Source organism: Drosophila teissieri, chromosome 3R (genome assembly GCF_016746235.2).
Source record: "Drosophila teissieri strain GT53w chromosome 3R, Prin_Dtei_1.1, whole genome shotgun sequence".
NCBI classification, from domain to species: domain Eukaryota; kingdom Metazoa; phylum Arthropoda; class Insecta; order Diptera; family Drosophilidae; genus Drosophila; species Drosophila teissieri.
In genome coordinates this window covers 23,572,412-23,587,116 of record NC_053032.1, presented here as the reverse complement: position 1 = coordinate 23,587,116, position 14,705 = coordinate 23,572,412, and the positions used below count along the sequence as shown (strand labels likewise).

Below are 14,705 nucleotides of genomic sequence, written 5' to 3'. Positions count from 1 at the left end.
GCTCAACGAAAAATGGGACCACTGTAAATGTCCTTTGACAACTATGAACTCTTTAAATTTTGTGTGGTTCAAGTGAAGATATTTAAAAACATAAATTAACAAGCTTAAGGTAAGCTAGCAAAAGAGTGAAAGTTATAAAATTAATTCAAAATAGTTGCTTATTAAAAAATGCAATGAGCTAGTGTTGTAACCTTATGTTTTTTTTGTGTGTAACATTAAAAATGCAAAAGTCCTAAGTGGCGACTTCCCCAGGTCCACCTGCGAAAAGGTTTGCCTCTTATCGCTACTCTAGGGACACTCCCATTGGTTTCATTCAACTTGAAGCATGTAAATTACACATACGCAGCGTTGTCCCAGGCAAAGTTTCACAAAAAAAATGAGTGTAAAACGCAGTGTGTCAAGTGACAGAAAGAGCTGTCAGAGTAGAAGGGTTGACTTTGGTAGGCATTTGAAATATTTATGAAAGCCAGCGCGTTTCCATGAAGCCTTCAACTGTTTTTCCTTGCCTTTTTTTGCTGCCCCTCTGTTGTTGCTGCTGTTTATCCTTTATTTTTCGGTGGCAGCCTTTCGCACTCGACATCAAGGGTAATTAAAATGTGGACACATTACGGCGTCTCCGGTCCTGCGGTTGTGGTTAGCCCCTCACAAACACACTGCCAGAGATATCCTTGCAGCTGGTGATGAGTCAGGCGAGGGAAAAAGTTTAGGATTTGCGTTTGGGTTAAGTTGTGGGACGCTTTATATTCACTGGGGAATGGTACCGACCGGAATTCCCTCGGAATTCTCCTGCCCGTATAATTAAACGAATATTTTAATTAAATAGATAGATTAACACTCTGCGTGCTCAGACTAAATGTGTGATGATGTGTGACCCACATACCCGCATGAAATAGTTTAAGCTGCAAGGATAGTTTGACAGTTTTGACACTAAAATTCAGGCACGTGCTTCTTTATTATATTAAGCACCCTAAAAAATCGACTATCACTAACGGATTAAGGTATTTCTGTAGAACAATAAAGTCAGAAACACTTCGTTTTATGAGCCATGAATTGCAAATCCTTAAACGGAAGTTGTATATTCGAAACTAGTTTCCCGCGGCTGTTTTTTCCCCAAACAATCCTTGACATTGTATCCTTTGAACCGACTAAGCCACATTAATAATCGGCTGCCTTTTCGGCTACCATTGTTTTTCCCTTTTATTGCCGCAATCAACGATTTCCGTGCGTGTTTCTTCACTTTGGTGTGGGAGTCGAGGACTGTCGGCATTTCGGGGCAATAGCCAGTTCGGAAAAAATAGAAACAAACTTGTGTTTAATTCATAAGGCAAAAGGCATTTGTACGTACATAGATACCCAGTTGTGGTCAGTGCGGCGACCTACGATATTAAAGCCCAATAATGGATTTGGATTACGGAGCAAACACAAAGTCTGAAACATGCCTGGAATGGAGGATAATTTAATGGACGTATCCTGGGTGGCGAAACTTTCATTTGCAGCTGCCTGTTTGCCCGACTCCCATGTCAGTTATTTTATATGTATCCCCGAGGCCGCTTTACGTTAACATCATCTGCATATAACAACTTGGCTAAAGGTCTTTTTTGGCTAACCACACGTAGTCCAAAGGAAAAAAGTTTAACTTGCCTGGCGAAAAGAAGGACGCTTTAGGAAAGGACCCAAAACATTTGGCTTTGTAAGGAAATTCACCTGAGCCATGAAAATGGCGAAAACGTGTTCGCCCAAGTTCCGCACGAGTGATTAGAATGTTTTCTCGAAATCTTTGAAAAGCACTACATAAAATCCAACAATCTTAAAGCATGTTTAAACTGCGTGTTTTCTGATTGAATTGCCAGCTGTGGAGCCTTGAGTCTCCATTGGCTGTAATTTCATTCTGACCTCCTTTTATGTATTTCCCTTAATGTATCTAAGAGATTTGTCTGCAATCAATGTTGCTTCCCATACACAGATAAAAATGGAAGTGATTCTATAAAATGTTATGATTTAAGTACAATGTCTTTTTAAACTTTTGTGTATTCAAACCTGTTTAATATTCAGAAACATGCTGACATACCCCGATAATCTTGTTGATCACACAATAAATTTCTGTAATAAACAGCCAAATGGTTCTATAATATTCTTACCGTGTCTCAGTGTCTGCTTGACCTGCTGCACATCATCAAAGTTACCTTCAGTGGACCAGGTCTCACAGGTTTCCATCGTTCTGCTCGACTGAGGGCGCTCCATAAATCAAAGGCGATGTGACGCAATTTACTTGCAAAACTCAACAGTACAAAAAGTAGAAAATTCCCATTTTGTTTACATTGTTCGTTCAATAAAGTCAAGGCGTCGACATCGTGCGACCTCGATTACCGCCCGGGAATTGTCTCAGTTTAGTTGTGAATTAGATTTTATGGCACGTTGACGGGGCGAAAGTTTTATTACCAGCCGCTGGCTGCCACGCCCCCCAAAAAAGTGGGTTCAAAGTTGAAAAACCTCGAAGGAACTCGCATGAGTTAGAGGCAAATCAGAGGAGGTCGCATAAAATATTTAGGGGCAATTAAATGGAGGCACGTGTGTGTAAATGTAACTTCATTTAAAAGGATGCAGGATGAGAGTGAAAGCGAAATTTCCCTCAGGCTTCATTGTGTCATTAATCGGGAATATGAGAATACGTATGTTTGCTTCACCGGAAAGGAGCAACTAACATCCGCTTGATTACCAAATACACAGAGGAAAAATACTACAACAGAAACTAAAAATATTTAAAACCCATTAAATAATAATATTTAAGTCGGTTTTAAAATGCTTGAATATGATGTTAATTCATGTATGAATAACGCTGCGCATGAAACATCAATAAGATATTTTTATATCCTTTAAAATCTGACCCTGAGCTATTTTAATCGCAGAAAATGGACAGAAATTCGCGGATATATTTTCTCTTTGTGTGTGGGGACACGGGGACCCACATCCGACATCCGCTGGCTCCATTTGCCTGCCAGCTGCCTTCGTCCTTCGGCAGAGTTCTGCTGCTCTCCTGCATGTCCTGCAGCCAGACAATGTGTGCATCGGTGTGCGTGCGTGGGTGTGTGGGTGTGTCGGTGTGTGAGCTATGGACAAGTGTGGGTGAGTGTTGAAGGCCATGTTCAAGTACGCTCTTCCTCCCGGACAGACTTTGTTTGCTTTTGATTTGCGCTTTTTCGTGGTGCAGCACCACCTCGATTCGCTCACTGCCTTTGTTTACCTTTCGATTTCACGTCGATGCATTAAAAATGCATATGCCATGATTATTACACATACGCCATGTGTTACGCAGCCATTTGATATTTATGAAAAACAGTACGGAATCGCGCAATAAAACAAAAAACATGCCGCTTAATCCTTAATCATGGCTGCCCACTTCCCGGGGTTTATTACGCTCGTGTGCGTCATCCGGCAGTGGCTCTCAAACTGTTTTGCTAATTACCCAACAACACAGCCTAGATTTTATCTCATTTGCAAGTGAGTCGGGCAGCAGAAAAAATAAAAAGCAGGCGGCTAACAATAACAATTACCACTTGACCCAGGACCAAGGACAATCAGTCCAATTACACTGGTCAACACATGGGTGGAAAAACGATCGTTAAGCGCAAATTGTTAAAAAAACTAAACTAGGTTACTTAAGTACTCATTTAAATAGATAATTCTTAACATTGATATCTTAATCAAAGGACTATGATATAACATTTCTATACCAAAAAGTTGGTAAATTTCCTGCATTCCCTATATCTTCATAATTCATTCATAGATTTAAACGGAATCACACATGCAGCCTAAGTTTTAATTGATTGCTTCTGAACAGCAGCACTAAGATGCTCATTAATATTCAGATTAATTGCCGCACAAAGAGGTCCTTTTGTGAGCGCAACCTTGCTGTGCAGTGCCCCCGTCCAGGAGCCACTGATGGAGAACCATGGCGCCAAGGATCCCGCAGCGCTGCTGGTGCTTCTGATGGCTGCTGCGGAAATGTAGCTTCCACTCAAATAGGCGAGCTTTCACTCAAAGGCGCCACGGTCGTGAGATTCTTCTAGTGGCTGGGGCTGCGAGAATTGAATTGAATTCAATTTAGTTCCGAAACGCCGCTCACAATGAAAAGTCGCTGAATTCGCTTCGTTTGTTACAGCATTTCGAAAAGAAATATACCGAAGTGAAGTAATCAGGTCTATTACAAATTTGTTTCGTGCTCTCGGTGCGTATAATCAGTTTATTTCGTCTGTCTTTTCAATGTGAATTCCAATTCCGGTTGTGTTTTTGAAAAACTCATTTGTTTACTGCGGAATGTAGAACTTGATAAAAATATACAAAAAACATTCTCGGCGCCCTGAGCGATATACTCGCCCCCAATATATATGCAAATACGTATTTAGTTGGCTTTCCGTTCGGCGTGGTTTTTGTGTGTGAATTTCAAATGAAAGGAATTTTAGCTCCGACCAGCTATCTAAATATGTTCAAAGAAATGCATAATTTTCATAATTGCAAAGCCCACAAATGTTCTACTCAAAATGTTTACGTTACGAAAACCAATAGAGAAATGCACAGAGAAAGATTATAAAATTTTGGACTATTTATAGAAAAGTCAAAATCCGAAACGGCTGATACGAGTAGATACGAGAGATATATGACAAAATGCAAATGTACAGTGATTAAAAACCAACCAATTCGAGTTGAATCTTCTTTAATTTATTCACAAAACCATCTTGATAACAGTTCGTTTAACTGATAACGAAATCTTTATTTCAGATGCACACAAATTTTTCCAACCACCAAATATCATTTAAAATACCAACACAACACAAGTGAGACAAGAAGTTAAACTATGAGGTGATGCCACAATTAATTTATTTATTTATCATTTATTTATGCACATTTACACGACACAAGCGACATACTCATACTCACTCACTCTCTACTCACTCAAGTATTCCAAACATTCACATGCCAAGACTACGTCATCGCCAAGAAACCTGAACAAAACAAAAACCGAGTTTGAGCAAAACAAAAATAATAAAACAAAAAAAAATAAAACCATGTTCGGTTCAAGTTCTTGGCAATGGGAAGTGGTCTCCCCATCATTTTGAAGGCAGACAAGCTTTGGCAGCCAGTCTAGAATGAAAGTTCCTCTCTTGAATTCGGGTTTCGGCGCTCACACTTCGTTTGGAACGCGTATAGAACGTATATTTTGGATGCCCCATTTGGGGGCAGGAGGCTGGTGGCTGGTGGCTATTCAACAGGTGCCCAGCAGCTCAGAACGAGATGTAACAATTCCCCAGCAGTTAAAGTTGAATTAGCAAAGCTCGTAACCGGAGAGGGTGTCCCTCTGAATTTCGGAGAAGGAAAATCCAAACCTCCCCATTGGGGCACGCCAAGAATTCAGCTTAGTGAACAATTTTCTGGGCGCCTTTGTTGTTAGCAGCTAACAAAGCGTTGAAAAGCGTGAAATGCTGAGGTTGTAAATCTCTTGAAAAGTTTGGTTTTGTGCGATTACTCAAGTCAAGGTTGCACATGAATGTTGTATGACCTGCTAAAAGAAAATTACGGCTATACCATAATGAGTCCCCAAAGCCACCGCATGAAAAAGAATTGAAAAGGTAAACAATGAGATATATTCTGGGAAATTTGAATAAAGTCAACAGCTGCTGCTAAGCGTTGAATAATTGAGGCAGACGCGAAATAAAAAGAAAAGTTTTGGGGGAAATGTGAAATACACTCGGAAAACTGTGGAAAGTTGGGAGGAGAAATGATTTGAAGAGCTATTCACTTACTTACAAAGAAACTATTAAATGGTTTTAAAATAATTTCGGCTGAAAATAGGACAAATACTTAACTTACAAACAAAAGCGAAAAGAAATAAGTTTTCGTTTTCAAAGTTTAAATAGGTAACTCGATACCCTTATGCTTTCCTTTGTGAGAAGCAAACTTGCCAACAAAGTTGCTCTACCCTCGATGGAAATGAAAGCTACTTTGTGTATCCACTCAACAGGTAACTCGGTGGGTGGTGCGTGGTGGAGCACCATCAGAAAAGTCGTAAAATTGTGTCAATTTACCCCGCCCACACGGCGTATGAGCAATGCTCTATAAAGACTCTATTAAAGAAGTGAAAAATTAAGCTACGTAAACAAACAAAGTGTTCATAAACGTTTTGTATATTATATATTTAGGCGAGAGTACATGAGTCGTAGAGAGTCGGTGAGGCATTTCAAGATCACATTTCTAGCTAATAGCACATACAGTATGACATCATCACAATCATGAGCATTGAGTTCGACGCCGGCTTCTTAGCCGGCAAACGCTAATGAGTCAGTTGCTCTCGGAGCTTTGGAATCGGAAATATCCAGCAAAGATGCTCATGAATGTTTATACTTTAATATTTGCAGCGATAACACTCCATCGGTGCCCTTGGCGGAGTTCACCATCCCACCCGATCCCACGGAGACCGAACCCTTTGTGCCCCTGGTGGAGGCCAAAACAATGACCGAATCCCCAGTGGTGGCGCCGGCCACGCCCACCGGCAACGGCACGCCGCCCACCCAGACGGCGAATGGAAACTCAACGGTGGCCACGAAATCCGTGTCCGACGATAACAGCATTTTCTCCGTGTTCTACACGCTGGGCAAGAAGGTGGCCATTGTGGGCTCCATTTATCTGGTGGGTTACTTGGGCTGGTCGGTGGCCTGGCTAATAGCACCGGTCATCCTGTCGGTGGCACGCGACCAGTTGGCCAAGACGTCGGAGAAGAAGCGCGACGTGGCCAAGGCCTCGGCTTTGGCCTCCGAGAAGGACGTAATCCTGGCCAGAATCGACGAGCTGCCCGCGTGGGTCTACTTTCCCGACGTGGAGCGCTGCGAGTGGCTGAACAAGGTGAGCTTCTGCTGAACACGATGCTGAATAGTATGAATGATATCGGTTATCCTTTTTGCAGATCCTGAAGCAAGTGTGGCCCAATGCCAATCACTTTGCACGCACCTTGGTGAAGGAAACCATCGAGCCCAATGTGGCTCTAGCTCTGGCCAACTACAAGATGAATGGCTTCCGATTCGATCGCATCATACTGGGCACCATTCCGCCGCGGATTGGCGGCGTGAAGATCTACGACAAGAACGTGGATCGTAACGAGATCATCATGGATCTGGATCTGTTTTATGCCAGCGATTGCGACATCAATTTCTATTTGGGTGGTATGAAGGGTGGCATCAAGGACTTTCAGATCCATGGTTGGGTGCGTGTGGTGATGAAGCCGCTGATTCGATCGATGCCCCTGGTGGGTGGACTGCAGATCTTCTTCCTGAACAATCCGAATATCGATTTCAACTTGGTGGGCGTGATTGACTTCATGGACATGCCCGGTCTGAGTGACTTGCTGCGCAGGATCATCGTGGAGCAGATTGGCAATGTGATGGTGCTGCCCAACAAACTGCCCATTTCACTGAGCGAAGAGGTTTCGGCGGTGGCCCTGAAGATGCCCGAACCGGAGGTGCGTCCAAAATATATACAAATACATATATTTTTTTATACATGTATGGATATTTTCAGGGCATCCTTCGCATTCACGTGGTCGAGGCCAAGGACCTGATGAAGAAGGACATCAGTGTGCTGGGCAAGGGCAAGTCTGATCCCTATGCCATCATCAATGTGGGCGCCCAGGAGTTCAAGACCCAGATCATAGACAACAACGTCAATCCCAAGTGGGACTACTGGTGTGAGGTGCGTATTCTTTGGAAGATTCTGGCGGGGATTCCCCGAATCCCCTGCGCTTGTTGCCTTGCTTTTTGTAGTCTGCCGATGTTGTCGATTGATTGCTGCATGATACAATCCAACACAGAAAAAACCACCGATTTATTGCATAATAGTTCGTTGTTTTGCCCTTCTGTTAGTTTCATTTTGATTTTTCATTCCTTTATCATTACTCGATTACTTTGTTTGGCGCCTGAACGCAGGCTACTGTTTTTATTCAAATGGGTCAATTTGTCGAGATTCAATTGAAGGACTCGGATGATTCCAAGAAAGACGAGAACCTGGGCAGGTAAGCAATATTTTCATTTTTACTTTTTTGAGTTAGCACACCACCCACCACCCACACCCACCCCCCAACCACCACCAAACCCCCCTTTGAAAAAACCCGAGTGAGTAATGCTTGTTGAGAGCTCGTTTTTGCATGAAGTGCCGCCGCCTGAAACTGAAAAGTGACTGACTATATTCCTTGAGTTTCGTTGCGTTTCGCTTTTGCTCTATGGATTAAGTACTCGTTTGCCAACTTTCTCTGCGAAAACCCAGAATACACACACTTACACACACTTTCGTTTTTCTAGGCGTGTATTTTTACCACCATTGGTCACTATATTGGGTTTTCTTTGTGGGACTATGATCAGACTATGCCAGGTGTACAGAGCGATGATGTATTGGGCAGGTTGTATTGCCGCATGAAACTGCATTCACGAATCGTTTGTTTGTTCTATCTCTTGATTTCATTTTTATGTTCTCAATACGTTTACTAACAAGCACCGAAAATTGAGTACACAGCGAAGTGATGAGAAATTGGCCAATTGAAATGGTCTGCGTGACCCAAATAGTTTGATTAAACAAATAGCATTGACTTGTGTTTACTTATTGTTTCGAACTCTTGTGAACTTAGCCTAGTGTAAAACCAATTTCATTTGCTTAAATTATGTTAACAACTAGCTTAATTGGTATTGTAGTTTCATTTAAACTGCCGTGCAGTGTAGTTATTATCCTATGAACCAAACTGAAGTAACTTTGATTAATTAGAAAATCTCACCACTTTCGCAATACCGACCTAACAAGACTCGATTAAAAACTAATCTGCATGCCCGTTGACACCTGTTTCTGAACCACAAGCAACAGCTGGAGCACTTTGAACCACAGACACACAATGAAATAAGAACCACTGGCATGCCACTGACAAATTTTTGTAGTTAGATTCGACCCTGTAAATAAACCACCCACATTTGGACCGTAGTTTGTGTAGATTTTGCGCCCAAACTAACCATTATTAATGCGAAAATGTCTTTTAACTTGCTTTTGGTTCGAACGATGAATGGAGCAGGCTGTGGTCGAGGTCTCGCAGCATGCCATACTCGTGCTCAGACTTTTTGACTGGGACCGCACTAGTGATGACGAGTCGCTCGGCAGGTTAGGCAACCATCTATTTGATTGATTGATTAACTGATTGAACACCCAAGATTATACAAGACCATACAAGTTAAACGGACACACTCTTGCCCCAATAGCTTCCCTTAACAGAAACTCTGAACGTGATGCCCTCAAACAGCTTGCATTTTAAGGGAACCCGTTGAGATTTTATCATTTTCGTTTTCTTGATTTCAAATCATATTTACTGTGAACTAATTTAATCTTTTGCCCACCGATAATAGAGCCAGCATCGATATTGCCAGCGTGATCAAGAAAGGCGTGGTGGATAGTGTAAGTAACTAGAAACTTCCTAATCTCAATGTGTCCCAAATAAAATGCTTAATAATATACGATAGTGGCTCACCTTGGAAGATGCCAAGCATGGACTTCTTCATGTCCGCCTGCAATGGTACAAACTCACTGCCGATCCCAATGATCTGCAACAGATCTTGCTGGAAACTCAACTCCTACGCGTGACCAGCATGAGTTCGGCGGTGCTCAGTGTATTCATCGACTCAGCGAGGCATTTAAAGGTGGGTTTGATTAAAAACTAATCAATGAATAAATCATATGTCAAAATGAATGCTATACCCACTCCCAGCAAGCTCGATCCAGCTCCAAGCCCGATCCATATCTCGTGTGCAGCGTGAACAAGCAAAAGCAGCAGACTGCCATGATAATGCGGGATGATTCTCCTGTTTGGGAACAGGGCTTCACCTTCCTGGTCAGCAATCCCGATAACGAGTGTCTCAACCTCAAGATCTACGACCAGAAGACCGGCAACGATATCGGCCAGTACACCTACACCCTCAGCACGCTGCTCAAGCAGTTCAATATGGAGGTCATACAGCAGCCCTTCCAACTCCAGAAGTCTGGTCCGGAATCGAAGCTCTATATGTCGCTTTCACTGCGCATTCTGAAGCCCGGCGAGATTGACAAGGAATCGGATGCCTTGGAGCAAGTGGCGGCCCTCACACGCAGCAGCTCCGTGAAGACACCAGATGTGACTGCAGTTTCACCTCCAGCATTTAAGGTGAGTTAGGTCTTCCATAAATCAAAGATAAGCTTGTAGTATTTCATAGAATGTGTGTAGATCTAAATCCCATGAAAAGTAACTAAAATAGGTCCTCTTAGAACCAAACAGAAACAGACTTTGAATACAGCCACTATAAGAATTAGTTTTTGTTCGGTTGGTTCCAAGGTCCTCGATAGTATAGTGGTTAGTATCCCCGCCTGTCACGCGGGAGACCGGGGTTCAATTCCCCGTCGGGGAGAATCAGTGATTCTTTTTTTTGCGTCTACTTGTAACACAAATATTTTTTTTAAATTTTTTTCTATTCAATTGATAACATATGATTTGTATAAATTAATACAAATATATTTACTCATTCTCTTTTAGGAATCTCAGGCATCCAGCAAGCGCTTGTCCGCCGAGTCGCCCATCAGCGAGGAAGATCCTGTATCGGCTACGAAAGTCTCGCCGGCCATGTCGGCCTCCACCTCCAGCGAAAAGCCCATCAGCGAGCTGGCCACCTCCGTGCTGACCCACCGCTTTCCGGACTCCACCTCCTCACCCGGCGAACATGGCCTCGGGCGGATGCAGTTGTCCATCCGCTACAGTGCCCAGCGTCAGAAACTAGACGTGACCATTCACAAGATCCAGAAGATACCGCTTCGCGATCCCAGCAACATCCCCGATCCGTATGTTAAGCTGTACCTGCTGCCTGGACGCACCAAGGAGTCGAAACGCAAGACGAGCGTGATCAAGGACAACTGCAACCCCGTCTACGATGCATCCTTTGAGTACCTGATTTCTATTGCCGAGCTCAGGCAGACGGAACTCGAGGTGACGGTGTGCACACAGAAGGGATTCCTATCCGGCGGCAGTCCCATCATTGGCATGGTAGGTACCCGAAAGCAACCCCTCAGATAAATACACCCCGTAGGTCCTTCGTATCCTTACGATTCCCAAGTACTTATTCTGCAAGAGAACAATATAAATATGAAAGATACCCAGTTGAACTTCGTTCTTGCTTCGGCAGAACATATACTAAAATTGGAACGATACAGAGAAGATTAGCATGGCCCCTGCGCAAGGATGACACGCAAAATCGTGAAGCGTTCCACATTTTTTTGCCACATCTACAATCGTTTTATGTCCTCCTCTTTCAGCTGAAAATACCTCTGGATGATGCCGAGATAACCACACAAACTGGCTTGAATTCTTGGTTCGACTTGCAGCCTGAAATACGGCACGAGTAGGAAATCAAATGCCGAATGCAGAGTCTCATTACAGCACAATCAACTCAAGAAGAACTCGACACTTTTTTACCAATTGCACTTAAATCCTTTTTTATTCGTTATGTATACATTTTTTGGTCCCTAACCAAAACGAAACAAAACTCTCTTAGTCGTGCCTCTATATTTAAAACTATCAATTTATTATAGTCAATAAATCGAACTGTGTTTTCAACAAACAAAAAATAAGATTCTTTGATTCTAGAACACATTTTGGAAATCTTTAGCATAGGGTTCCTCAGACCATTAAACCATTTTTATAATTCCCAACTACTTTTTCCCGATGACGTTCATTTATATAGGTACGTTTTCATCCCTACTTCGTTCTTGCTTCGGCAGAACATATACTAAAATTGGAACGATACAGAGAAGATTAGCATGGCCCCTGCGCAAGGATGACACGCAAAATCGTGAAGCGTTCCACATTTTTTTTGCCACATCTACAATCGTTTTATGTCTTCCTCTTTCAGCTGAAAATATCTCTGGATGATGCCGAGATAACCACACAAACTGGCTTGAATTCTTGGTTCGACTTGCAGCCTGAAATACGGCACGAGTAGGAAAAGCGGAGTCAAATGCCGAATGCAGAGTCTCATTACAGCACAATCAACTCAAGAAGAACTCGACACTTTTTTACCAATTGCACTTAAATCCTTTTTTATTCGTTATGTATACATTTTTTGGTCCCTAACCAAAACGAAACAAAACTCTCTTAGTCGTGCCTCTATATTTAAAACTATCAATTTATTATAGTCAATAAATCGAACTGTGTTTTCAACAAACAAAAAATAAGACTTTGATTCTAGAAGACATTTTGGAAATCTTTCGCAAAGGGGTTCTTCAGACCCTTCAACAATTCTTATAATTCCCAACTACTTTTTCCCGAGGTTGATCATTTATATAGGTACGTTTTCATCCCTACTTCGTTCTTGCTTCGGCAGAACATATACTAAAATTGGAACGATACAGAGAAGATTAGCATGGCCCCTGCGCAAGGATGACACGCAAAATCGTGAAGCGTTCCACATTTTTTTTGCCACATCTACAATCGTTTTATGTCTTCCTCTTTCAGCTGAAAATATCTCTGGATGATGCCGAGATAACCACACAAACTGGCTTGAATTCTTGGTTCGACTTGCAGCCTGAAATACGGCACGAGTAGGAAAAGCGGAGTCAAATGCCGAATGCAGAGTCTCATTACAGCACAATCAACTCAAGAAGAACTCGACACTTTTTTACCAATTGCACTTAAATCCTTTTTTATTCGTTATGTATACATTTTTTGGTCCCTAACCAAAACGAAACAAAACTCTCTTAGTCGTGCCTCTATATTTAAAACTATCAATTTATTATAGTCAATAAATCGAACTGTGTTTTCAACAAACAAAAAATAAGACTTTGATTCTAGAAGACATTTTGGAAATCTTTCGCAAAGGGGTTCTTCAGACCCTTCAACAATTCTTATAATTCCCAACTACTTTTTCCCGAGGTTGATCATTTATATAGGTACGTTTTCATCCCTACTTCGTTCTTGCTTCGGCAGAACATATACTAAAATTGGAACGATACAGAGAAGATTAGCATGGCCCCTGCGCAAGGATGACACGCAAAATCGTGAAGCGTTCCACATTTTTTTGCCACATCTACAATCGTTTTATGTCTTCCTCTTTCAGCTGAAAATACCTCTGGATGATGCCGAGATAACCACACAAACCGGCTTGAATTCTTGGTTCGACTTGCAGCCTGAAATACGACACGAGTAGGAAAAGCGAAGTCAAATGCCGAATGCAGAGTCTCATTACAGCACAATCAACTCAAGAAAAACTCGACACTTTTTTACCAATTGCACTTAAATCCTTTTTTATTCGTTATGTATACATTTTTTGGTCCCTAACCAAAACGAAACAAAACTCTCTTAGTCGTGCCTCTATATTTAAAACTATCAATTTATTATAGTCAATAAATCGAACTGTGTTTTCAACAAACAAAAAAAAAAGACTTTGATTCTAGAAGACATTTTGGAAATCTTTAGCAGAGGGTTCCTAAGACCATTCAACCTTTCTTATAATTCCCAAATACTTTTTCCCGAGGTCGTTCATTTATATAGGTACGTTTTCATCCCTACTTCGTTCTTGCTTCGGCAGAACATATACTAAAATTGGAACGATACAGAGAAGATTAGCATGGCCCCTGCGCAAGGATGACACGCAAAATCGTGAAGCGTTCCACATTTTTTTGCCTACCTGCGATTGCTTCACTGCTTTAATGCTTAACTTCAAAAATCTACTTTAAATTCATATATTTAACTTTATACAGTAAAATAATTTTAATGGAATGACTTCTTTGACAACAAATTATCCCTAAATTCTATTTTGACTAAATTCTTATTTTACCTTTTATATATTGTGTTTTTTTTTAATGTTGGTGTCTATTTATTCCAATATTTTTAAAGATTATTATTCCAATATATTTTTATTCATGCATATAGTTACCATTCTACATTAATTTTACACAGTATAATGAAACGCCACCTACTCAGGCAAACAGCGAAAGTGATAGCTTGCCAAACCCAGAGGGCGCCAGCTCCTCACCTATTTAATAATTCCCAATCTCTTTTTCCTGACTCTGTTCATATATATAGAGAGATTTTCAAGTGTACTTCGTTCTTGCTTCGGCAGAACATATACTAAAATTGGAACGATACAGAGAAGATTAGCATGGCCCCTGCGCAAGGATGACACGCAAAATCGTGAAGCGTTCCACATTTTTTTGCTTACCTGGAGGTGGTGGTGGTGGCCAAAAAAATGAGAATATATGTTGTGTTTTTCTGCTTTCGCCAGAATTTATTATTTTTCATCAATATGTATTCAATTTGGTATGTATTTAGTAGTTGTAATATATAGACAATGGTTTTCCGCTGACGTACATACATCTGACTTGTGTTTATTTAGACATAATAGTTATGTTTTCACTTCTTTTTAATGTTCGCTTAATGCGTATACATACAAAATTTTCAATTTTCAACACAGGTGTTTGGTTTTTTATCATTGTTTATTAATATTCTGGTATTGTTTCAATTGATCCATCTTCGACTTTTCAAACCTTTTTCATTTTGTTTTCGATTTTTGGTTCTGGTAATGCACTTGCCAAGAGAACTTTCGTTGTCTGATCTTTGTGGCTTCGTCGAGCGCATCAACTATCTAATTTGAATTTTTTTGTATTAT

At 41.3% G+C, this 14,705-nt stretch overlaps 1 protein-coding gene and 7 non-coding genes across 12 annotated transcripts; all 8 read left to right on the top strand.

Moving 5' to 3' along the window:
* Window positions 1-4,105: 4,105 nt before the first annotated feature.
* Window positions 4,106-12,222, top strand: LOC122619208 (extended synaptotagmin-2-B). 5 transcript variants are annotated; one of them, XM_043795974.1, is made up of 11 exons: window positions 4,106-4,225; window positions 4,777-4,857; window positions 6,411-6,894; window positions 6,956-7,507; window positions 7,567-7,737; window positions 8,343-8,440; window positions 9,426-9,474; window positions 9,540-9,716; window positions 9,785-10,216; window positions 10,583-11,086; window positions 11,952-12,222. In XM_043795974.1, exons 2-11 carry the CDS (start codon window positions 4,853-4,855, stop codon window positions 12,039-12,041), a joined length of 2,562 nt encoding a protein of 853 aa, XP_043651909.1. In that variant the 5' UTR covers window positions 4,106-4,225; window positions 4,777-4,852; the 3' UTR covers window positions 12,042-12,222. The 5 variants fall into 5 exon arrangements, with proteins under 5 accessions (XP_043651909.1, XP_043651911.1, XP_043651908.1 ...); XM_043795976.1 differs by lacking the exons at window positions 8,343-8,440; window positions 11,952-12,222 and adding exons at window positions 9,098-9,183; window positions 11,356-11,623; XM_043795973.1 differs by lacking the exon at window positions 11,952-12,222 and adding an exon at window positions 11,356-11,623.
* On the top strand, window positions 10,386-10,457 carry Trnad-guc. Its single transcript has one exon. It is a non-coding gene; the product is annotated as a tRNA-Asp (tRNA).
* Window positions 11,210-11,316, top strand: LOC122622721. The gene has a single exon (XR_006326321.1). It is a non-coding gene; the product is annotated as a U6 spliceosomal RNA (small nuclear RNA).
* On the top strand, window positions 11,805-11,911 carry LOC122622720. Its single transcript, XR_006326320.1, has one exon. It is a non-coding gene; the product is annotated as a U6 spliceosomal RNA (small nuclear RNA).
* Window positions 12,223-12,406: 184 nt separating the features above from the next.
* On the top strand, window positions 12,407-12,513 carry LOC122622719. The gene has a single exon (XR_006326319.1). It is a non-coding gene; the product is annotated as a U6 spliceosomal RNA (small nuclear RNA).
* A 495-nt stretch (window positions 12,514-13,008) lies between these two features.
* Window positions 13,009-13,115, top strand: LOC122622718. Its single transcript, XR_006326318.1, has one exon. It is a non-coding gene; the product is annotated as a U6 spliceosomal RNA (small nuclear RNA).
* Window positions 13,116-13,609: 494 nt separating this feature from the next.
* On the top strand, window positions 13,610-13,716 carry LOC122622717. The gene has a single exon (XR_006326317.1). It is a non-coding gene; the product is annotated as a U6 spliceosomal RNA (small nuclear RNA).
* Window positions 13,717-14,143: 427 nt separating this feature from the next.
* Window positions 14,144-14,250, top strand: LOC122622716. The gene has a single exon (XR_006326316.1). It is a non-coding gene; the product is annotated as a U6 spliceosomal RNA (small nuclear RNA).
* Window positions 14,251-14,705: the final 455 nt, after the last annotated feature.